Here is a 9767-nt window from a genome sequence, read left to right as displayed (position 1 = left end):
ATAATGCTAATATAAATACTAGCTAGCAAGTTAACTTGTCACCTAGCGTTAGCTAGCTAGCTCTAATGTGTTATAACTAAATTAGCTAGCTAGCCCAGCTGGCTAGCACAAACTACCGTACAACAATCCTAAGAATCGTTAATAAAAGAAAATAACATTCATAGTTATGAAATTTAGTGGCTGTAGTGTGTTGAGGTTTAAGTGACTTGAAACACTTACTGGACTTTATAATAATCGTCAAGTGGAGTTAAATTAAAAATTGTCAGTGTCAAATCCAAATCTGACTGATTTGTTACGGTCGCGTGCTGTTACGCGCATTTTACTTGGCAGATTGCCGTAATCAAAATAGTGTACTCTCAAATTCGTCTAGTGTGATTGGTGAATGTAGTGGATTAGGTAGGGTCGGTCGTGGTGCAATGTGGGCAGTAACTACAGGGACGTCGAGTTCCTCCTCACTTTTAATCCTTCAATCCTGGTTCAATCCATTGAGCTCTGATTGCCGTCACAGACGCCTTCAGCACTGTGTGGACTGCGGCCACAGTGCCTCTCCGAATATCCCCAACGCAAACTGACCTAAACGCAAAATACCCCATTGGAAAAATATATGGAGAATCAATTCTACACGACTAAAGGAGATATCTAACTCAGGTAAAAACATTGTTTTTAAACAATCAAACAAATATAGATTATTTGTTTGGGGGATTTGAAGTTTTATGATAACCCTAATATTTCCCTATAGCACAGTCTAAAGGTGCAGAATCCATAACTGTGGACATCCTATAACTTGCAACACAAGGTTTTGCGTCAAAGGCATTGAGCGCTTCGTAACTGCAAACATGGACAGCTTCAACAAAACGATCAACGTGGGAAAGTACCTGGTTCTGGTTCCCATTGAAGAGCCGCTGTACAAGGAGTACAAGCCGCCTCCTAGAGACATTATCCAGCTGCCCAAGTCAGTGCTGTATCTCGTGATGGCCGCTCTTGTGGTAGTAGCTGTGGCTTATGCCATCGTGGGTCATCTTATCAAGGACCTTGGCTTGGACATAGCAGGTAAGCATCAGTGAAAGGCCCTACAGGCCGTTGATGCCATTTGTGATTGACAAGTTAACGTTTTATCAATATACAAAACAAAGCACCTAAACAAATCAGTTTGTGATTGATGTTGATAAGTAAATCTTTACACTAGACAACGCAGCTAAATCAATTTGGGATCCACAAGTTAACTACAGACAAGTCATTTTACATACCAAACAAAGCAGCAACACAAATCAGTTTGAGGTTTGCAGACGGACGTTCTAGAGAAGTCAATCTATCCTATACTACACATGGGCATTGCAAATAAGCAAGCAACATAGACAAGTTATGCAACTTGCAATTAACAAATGATTTGTTCAGAGACGTGAACCTCTAGATCCTAAACAAAGCAGCTAAAAAGGACAATCACATTTCTTACATAACGATGGCTTCATTGGCATCGGACAGAATTACTGAGGGAGGAAGTCAAGTTTGTCTCGGTCTCTCTTGCACTCTGCAGACTGCTTGCTGGGCCCCATTGAGGACGAACCCCCAAAGGACCAGGGTTTGAGAGGGGCCCCGCTGCACATGCCCCCCAACATGACCCACTCCCACTGCAACGCCTTCCACGTCTGGGACCAGGACGACGTCATCATCCCCATGCCCCCACTGGACTACAGCCCACAGGCCAGCCCTATGCTGGCCGTCATCCCCTACATCCCTTCTTTCTTTCCCACGTCCCACAGTAGCCCCGCCTTCCTTCACTCCATTCCCAAAGAGTCGGAGGCCTGAGGCTGTGCATGGGCAAGTGATACATGCATGCAAACCGACGCACACGCGCGCGCGCTTACACACATGTACACGCACACACACACTCAAACGCACACACATGGACGCAAGCATACACACAGTGATCCCACTGATCTCAATGAAGATGATCCCTATCTTCCTATACATTTTAGGGGGATGGTGTAACCAACTTGGACCAAATTCCATTACTTTCTTAATCCACAAAAGACTACTGCTCCCATCAGGCCTTGGAGACATTGTTGTGTTTCCCAAGGAAAACATGTAGACATCCTTCAAGCCATGTATTGGATGTACTGCTGAAGAAAACCAAGATTGTTCTTGTGTCTTGTTCAGCGAGGAATATAGGCACACACAAGGAGCTGGTACAGAGCTTCACACTCCAGGGAAGCTTTCAAAGAGGGATGGAGAAGTTCACCCAATGAACAAATGCAGCTTGACAAGGAACTGAGACAGACTGAGTGGGACACATGAACCGTCGATGGCCTTCACTTGACAACGTAGAAATGTCCATCGAATTTATGCCTCATTATCATCATCCTGCTTCTCCTTTTGGCACTGTTCCAGTGATGTGTTCATCAGCATAACGTATTAAATCCTCAGTACACACCAAAAACCACCACGTTTGTGTCTTTGCCCATGCATATATACCAAACGTTTTAAGTACAGTGTATCCTTTTTTTTCCATTTTTAAGACCATAGGGGATGTTAAGAGCAAACACATTTACGGCATAGTAAGCGTAAATAATACTTATTTGCCTACAGTTAGCGTGTATTAGCCTACATGACTGTTAGGTTCTGTCTGCATAGTTAAATAACTATGTCGGTTTCAGCATGTTTGCTGACACCTGTGCCGTAGCTTACATTGCTCTGATGCTTAATGTATTTCGAGGCCTTAGAATGATCGGCTTTGCTAATTAACTTACCGGGGTTGAGATAATTCATTTAGTAGGGGTGACTCTGGGTTAGGGTGGGCCAGTGTGATACCTCCTTTACTTGTCCATAGCTCTTCCTCACTACAGTAATATATACAGAGTTGGTTACACAGGAATATGTGATAATACATCGGTATTTTAGTGTTACTCCAATTTAGGGGACTGATTGACCTACAGTTGTATTCATTTAGCAGACTTGTATACATAGCGAAATCCAAATCATGCATGTGCAGCAGATATCAAGGACTAGACGTGCACCGTTTTTACACAGTTCTAAGGACTTAAGCACTCGGTGCCATCTAGTATTTGTGATCGTCCCCATAAAGATGCACTGTAGTTTTACAGAATTTACAATTTACAGGTTTACGGGTGTGTGTTTAAGATGGACATCGACTGCCATGCAGAAAGCCTGGGATTTGAAAAGCTTGTGTGTACAGTTGTATACCAAATGCCCCAAAACACACATACACTATATATACCGTATAAGGCTCTGTGCAAATAAGAGTAGGAGCTACAATGTATTTACCCAGTTTCTCTTTTCAGGGAGTTTTCTTGTGAGCTAAATCACTGACTCACTGCTCATTCCATCTATGCTTTAACCAAGTGCCTGTATTGTAAAGGGAGTGGGGGTGGGGGGTGGGGGGGAGGAAGGGAGAGAGAGATTAGAGAGAGAAGATTACACGGGTGGCTTAGATAGCTCTAACGCAGCATCCCTTTATTACTTTTGAGCCAGGGAATTAAATGATCACCAAGCAGCTAAAAGTGAACAGGGAGCTTCAGAAATCATTGCCGGCTGGTTGTTAGGATGAAAGCTTTAACTACCGGAAATTGAAAATTGTATTTGCTGTGATTGATTTCAACTGTGCTCTAATTCTAAGTGTAGTTGATAGCTGAGTGTATTTTTCTTAGGCCTGCTGTTTGAGTATTATGTTTAGTATTGCAAAAAATATATATAATCAGATGATTAATCATGGTAGTCAGATCCATGAAGTTTAAAAATAGATAAGTAACAAGGATCTGAGGAAAAGCTTTTTCATCGCTTTCTGTCCCAGACAGCAATTGGACACATCAAATGTCTAATAAAAATACACACTTTATGAATATTGAACAAAAGTTTTCCAGGTCAGACAAGTTAGCCTTTTGTCCTCAATGTATGGGGCAGTCTTGGTGGCCATTTTAAGAAATCTTAATGCTATTAAGCTCAACAGTGACACCTGGTTTACTTACAGCTTGGCAAGGACCAGCAGCCCCATCCGGTTCAGAAGGCTTAACGTTGGTCAAATGAGGATCGAACGAAGGGCAGGCAGAGAGAGAAAACAAGTAGGACAGCAAAATGTTCCAGAGATCTCTGTAATCGAATGTTCGGACAATGTCCTCCCAACACAGATTAGATAACTCCTGTAACATTCCCCAAACATGTCTGAAACGGTAACCTTATCATGTGACATGATTATCCATCAAGGTGTTGACTGGGCTGTACAAATTCAATATTTAGAGATTGTCATTTTCTCTCAGACTAATGTTTGCAGTTGATTGACCTGCAGAGGTAGGAATAAGTGTTAGAATATGCACTAATGGATTTTCTCAATCCAACCAAAAGGGAACCTTCAAACAAAACACCCTCCACCTGTAGCAGTGGTCTGTCTGGTTGAGGGGGAAAAAACTCCAGTCAGATGACATTTTAGATTTAATCCCAAATGAGATTGGACTCTGCTGTGGAACATGTGAGGGCTGGATTATCCCTTGCATCGGTTTTGGGATATTTTCGGGCGATCTGCAGGTTTGGGACTGAGCTGGAAGCTGGAAGCTACACACCCCACCTAGAAAGGTCTGCTGGTGAAACTGAGGTCATGGTTGGTGGACTGCCAAGTAACCTCAAAGTTTAAGGTGAGGTCAGGTGTTTGGTAAAAGATCATGGTCAGCTCGTGTGTCGACGAAAATGTCAAGGTCACCCCCTGCTACGCAAAGGTTAAGCCTCTACAGGATGAAAGACGACAGCCACCTGGCTATCTGTTCTCAGAACCTTGACATTCATCTTAAATGACTGCTGGTGCACATTTGGGGGGTAGATCATTTAGACGCAGGTGTTTCAGCACACTAGTGCATTAGCCAATTTCTGTCACAGTCATCCATCTTTGCCCATAGGTTGGTTTGTCCTGAAAAATTGTAACTCTGCCAATCTGGTCTGATCTCTCATAATCCCCCTTTGGCAGGAGGTGGATTCTCACTCCAACAGACAAGAGTTCATTGCTCACCTCAACCAACTTAGCTATTTGATGACATGGGTACGACCTGGGACAGTCAGGGTTGGGCACAATTCCATCCAGAATTTAATCTGGAAAGCCACTTTAATTTGGCCATTGTTTACATGTTTAGTTTTAAGATTGATAAAAAGCATTTTACATAAAACATTTTACATAAAACATCCCCTACCCTGTCATGCATAAACAAACTGTAAACCTTTCAAAAATACCTCATGCTCCTACATATAACAACCACATCTAAATACTCGGAATAGTTAACTGCTTTAGTCCTTGAGTGACTTTGCAGAGATTGTCTGAGTACAGAAGCACACTGATATCTGAAAAATGCACCATTTCCAAGGCGAATCAAACTGCAGTGTTCTTACCACAAGGCATGAATAAGGACACGGAGCCATTCATTGGCTACACTCATTGCATATGGGTGCATATAGAGTCAAAAACACAAGTATAAAGCCACTAGAGGGCAGAAAGTAGACATGACTCTCCCCCTTCCTGTCAAAGTAAATATAGGCAAAGGATTAGATCAAAAGTGGAGTTTTATTAAAAAATTGGTCACAATAAAAAGTTGGCTTTTTCACAACATTACATCCCTCCCCCTCCTACCCCCATTTAAAATTCTCACATTTCTATTTAGTTAAAAATGGCTCGAAAAGTGGTTATTCCAGAGTTTACAAATCAACTCAAAATGCTAGAAACCCAACTCGACTCATTCATCCAAAAAATCCTGTACACCAAATAATGATAAAAAGAAAAAACTAAAACACATTCACTGGCTCCCACCCAGTCACCCCCTCCACTAGGACTGGTCCCTGTGGGGCAGGACAGTACGGTAAAGTGAGGTGCCTCTGGCCTCGATGAAGGTCAAGATCATCTTGTCCTTTGTGACCTCAGCGTGGACGAAGCCTCCCAGCGTGGACGCCTTGCCAGTGAAGAACTTAATAGCGTCACGGGGGACGTGGTGCCAGTGGCGAACGTCCGGATCCAGGAAGTTGCCGGCGCCGCTCACCACGTATCCCACGCCACCCTCCTTGATGAACTAGAGAGAAGAACAGGAGCTGGTTTTAGCATGGTAAATGTGACCTATCGCATCACTCAGTCCACCCCATATGGGCTTAACCCAGACTCTCCAGTTCCCTGTTCAAAGGGCCAAATGACCTAAACACAGACTTATAATAAATCTTTCCAAAAAGCTCAACCAACCTGAAGATTATGGTCATGGCCACAGAAGTAGGCGGTGGCCTTGTACTTGACCAGAAGGGGGCGAAGCCTCTTGAGCAGGCAGTCTGTCGGGCCGTGCTCCGACACGGACCACACCGGGTAGTGTCCTGCCACCAACAGGAAGTCGGCTTTGGACTTGGCCATCCTCTCCTGCAGCCAGACGAGCTGGCGGTTGGCGTCGGAGGCGAGGAGCGGGCCGCGAGGCTTCTGATCCTCGTAGTCGTCGGAGTTGCCGCAGAGCATCACGGTATCCAGCATGATGATGCTCAGGGTCTTCTTGGTGTTGGGGATACGGAAGTTCAGCTCGTAATAGTAGTAAGGGAAGCGCCTGGACACGGAGAGATGAGGAAAGGGGTGAGGCCAGGAAACGGCCATTAGAAATCCGGTTTACATGGGAATATCAATTGCCAAAGAACTGAGGTCCAACTCGACAAACGAGCGCTCAAAGGGTAGATGGGGGAATACTCACCATCTGTCTGACTTGTGGCTGTACTCGATCTGTGCACGCACATTCCCTGCATGGTCGTGATTGCCAGCGAGGATATACCAGGGGATGTTGAGAGAGTTTGCCGTATACACCGCCTCGAAGGTGTCCTGACAGAAAGTTACACACAAATATGAATTTGGAGGCCCCAACTACAAAGCTGGCAGCTCTTTCAAGAGACTTCTCAGAAGCGCAGTAGCTGTCTGAACTGTGACCCGGACTGACCTGGAACCTCGGAGAGTCCACGCTGTCGACTCCTTTGTAGTAGAAATTGTCGCCAAGGGCTAGAACGAAGTCAGCTCCCATCTGCTCTGCCACTCTCCCCATCTCCAGGGCCGTGGCCTTTTCCACGGGAGTGATATACGGAGGTAGGGGCACTCCACCCCAGTCGCCCAACGCCAAGAACTTAATAGATGTCCGGTTTTCTAGAAAGGGAACACAAACCATACAATTAACGAGTCAAGTGAGGACAGTTCCCATTTCCATAGGCAATCTTTGAAAATGTCAAGTGTATCTTATGGAAGTATAAAAGGGTGATTTACTGCTGTCGCCTTGGTCAAGGTCCATGAAGGTGGTTGGGTAGGACTGAACCAGTAGGATGGCATTGAGCATCGTGGCTAACAGAGTGAGTGCCATCTGAAAGAAACAAAAGCAAAACCAATCTTAAGAATGCTTTTTGCTAAATACATCTGCAAAGACATCAAGAGAAATCAGACAGAAATATTTAGCAATTTTGTGTAAAAAAAATCAAACATCAGCCACTGCAGTTGTCATGCGTAAAGACTCTACCGAACACTTTTACTAGACTATAACAAGTTCTACCAAGCAATACTCACTACGTGTTTCCAAAGTATCTCTCTTCCCCTGTCTCCCTCCTTCAAGCAGGCACTGCCTCTTATAGGGCCACAAAGGCTGAGTAATGACCGGTTATAGCCTGATTTGACTGGTTACAGCTAGAACTAATTGCTATAACAAAGCTACACAACTCTAGGTTAGAAAAGGAGGGGTCACAAAGGTCAAAGCATCATATTTTAGCAGTCACCATGGCAAATGCTTGACAAAGCCTTCCACTTTTCATTTCAAGTGACCCCCTCTCCAACTTCAAAACATTATTTTATTTTATGGCAACTTATGTTTTATTATAATGTATATTTTATTTTAATTGTATTCCACTTAGTATTGCTAGTTTATGTATCCTTAGTATAGTTAGACCATTTTTTTTTTTTTAAGATTCCTATATGTTTATAGTATGCACCTTCCTGCCAAAGCAAATTCCTTGTCTGTGCAAACTTTTCATGACGAACAAATCCCTTTCTGATAAAATCCCTTTCTATTATGAAACTTTGTGGAAAATTGTTATTGCCTACATGAGATGATGAGTACAGTGAAAGTCATTTCTGAAAAACTAGCAGAAAAGGTAAATAGCTTTGGATAAAAGCGTCAGCTAAATGCATAAATGTAAATGTAAATAGAGTGTCTACCCTTCTTATCCAAAGGAAAACAAAGCTCTCTGACAGTGATAATACACCTAATCTTTCACAGCTGAAAGTGTGTTTGTGTGTGTGTAGTCTACCCGAACAGTGATGTCCGACTTGTTTTTACATTTAATAACTTGCATCTGTATGCGTGTGTTTGTTTGAAAAAGAATGTAACCCATCCTAAAATTCACTCACGTCTGTAATCAAATGACTGCCATATCAGATGCACGACAAAACCACTCAAGCTGATTGGGAAAACAATGCCTTCTATCATCCTCCCCACAAAAAGAGATAATACACTCACTCTGAATGGTGATGGTGTCCTGGCTCAAGAAGAGTGTGCCTCTAGAGTCTTTCTCTCTCTCTCACTCTTATCTGTTTCTCTCCCTCTCCACGTCCTCTGCTTTTATCTCGCCGTGCGACGGCGTTCCAATGCTGGGCCACGCCGCCGGAGCATGATTGTTGCTCACCCATGAGTCAGGTCTTGGGACCTGGTGCCCTGACTCCGCTTCTTCCACCTCAGTGTTAATCATTTCACTTCATTTTTGGGGGGCTCCCCTCCCCCCTCTTCCTCTCCTTGCCACTTTTCTCCCTGAATGCCTTTTTGATTTAGGACCTGACAATTTAACGACTTGGCCCCTATTGACAATAAAACACTTTGGTGTTAAACGGACGCACCAACTTGTTCCCAGAAGTCTTAGTTGACCTCATGTTTTGATCCGGATGGTCAGCTAACTCCCTCTCGTCTAGTCACAGAGTGTTGTGATAATGTCCCGTACACCCAGAATCCCCCAGAAGTCAGTGGTCAGATGTTTGACCTCGATCGACAGGAAACCCCACCTGACCCATATTGACGTGAACCTATCAATAATTTGGTACTATACAAATACACTCTCACGACATGTTTTAGTCTGCATGACAATACACAATTCTAGAGGTTGAAACATCTCTAAGTCACTAAACCGCAACTTTATATGCCACTGTTAAAAGAATGTAATACATGTATTACTTCTAATTACTGTAATTATTTTGTTGCTCGGAAGCTAATTTGCTTTGCTACAGAGGGCCCATCGGGTCACACATTGAGGACTGACAATCACGGCAATAGAAGTTTATTGAAAAAGCCATGCGGGCAATGCATGCCAGCACCAACTTTTAACTTTTGTCTCATGGGAGTGTCTTGCATGAACTCCCCAACCTCCATGTTCGTTTTCTAATGACGAGGTGAGGAATATCCCTGGTATCTTAAACATTCAGTGAACTGGCCACTTTTTCAAATGGCTTCCCTATGTAGCAAGTCCCTGCAAAGTTTGGGATCTTGGTTTCTGCAATAAGATAATTGATTTCGGCTTAAGATAAGCCTCAGATGCAGGAACAGACCCATCACAGGAATGATAAGCATGTTGTTAAATTGAAACTCTAGCTATAAGCTGTTAACATCTTGCTTTGCACAAAAAACATCATATGACCCAAGAGTTTGTTCTCCATAAAATCTCCCCACCCCCCCTGGCCCAAGGCAAATCTACACACAGCTTTCATTCATCGCTCCCGTTTGCAAATGTGTATG

General features: G+C 43.6%; 1 protein-coding gene across 1 annotated transcript; it reads right to left on the bottom strand.

The window, feature by feature from the left end:
* Positions 1-5538: 5538 nt before the first annotated feature.
* Positions 5539-8601, bottom strand: acp5a (acid phosphatase 5a, tartrate resistant). The gene is made up of 6 exons (XM_047044043.1): positions 8505-8601; positions 7265-7358; positions 6948-7147; positions 6708-6832; positions 6221-6566; positions 5539-6056 (listed from the first exon to the last, which is right to left on the bottom strand). Exons 2-6 carry the CDS (start codon positions 7356-7358, stop codon positions 5817-5819), a joined length of 1005 nt encoding a protein of 334 aa, XP_046899999.1. The 5' UTR covers positions 8505-8601; the 3' UTR covers positions 5539-5816.
* Between the last annotated feature and the right edge of the window lie 1166 nt (positions 8602-9767).

This window comes from Hypomesus transpacificus, chromosome 21, assembly GCF_021917145.1.
Source record: "Hypomesus transpacificus isolate Combined female chromosome 21, fHypTra1, whole genome shotgun sequence".
Taxonomy (NCBI): domain Eukaryota; kingdom Metazoa; phylum Chordata; class Actinopteri; order Osmeriformes; family Osmeridae; genus Hypomesus; species Hypomesus transpacificus.
Note: the sequence above shows the minus strand (reverse complement) of the source record. Positions and strands in the feature narration are given on the sequence as shown.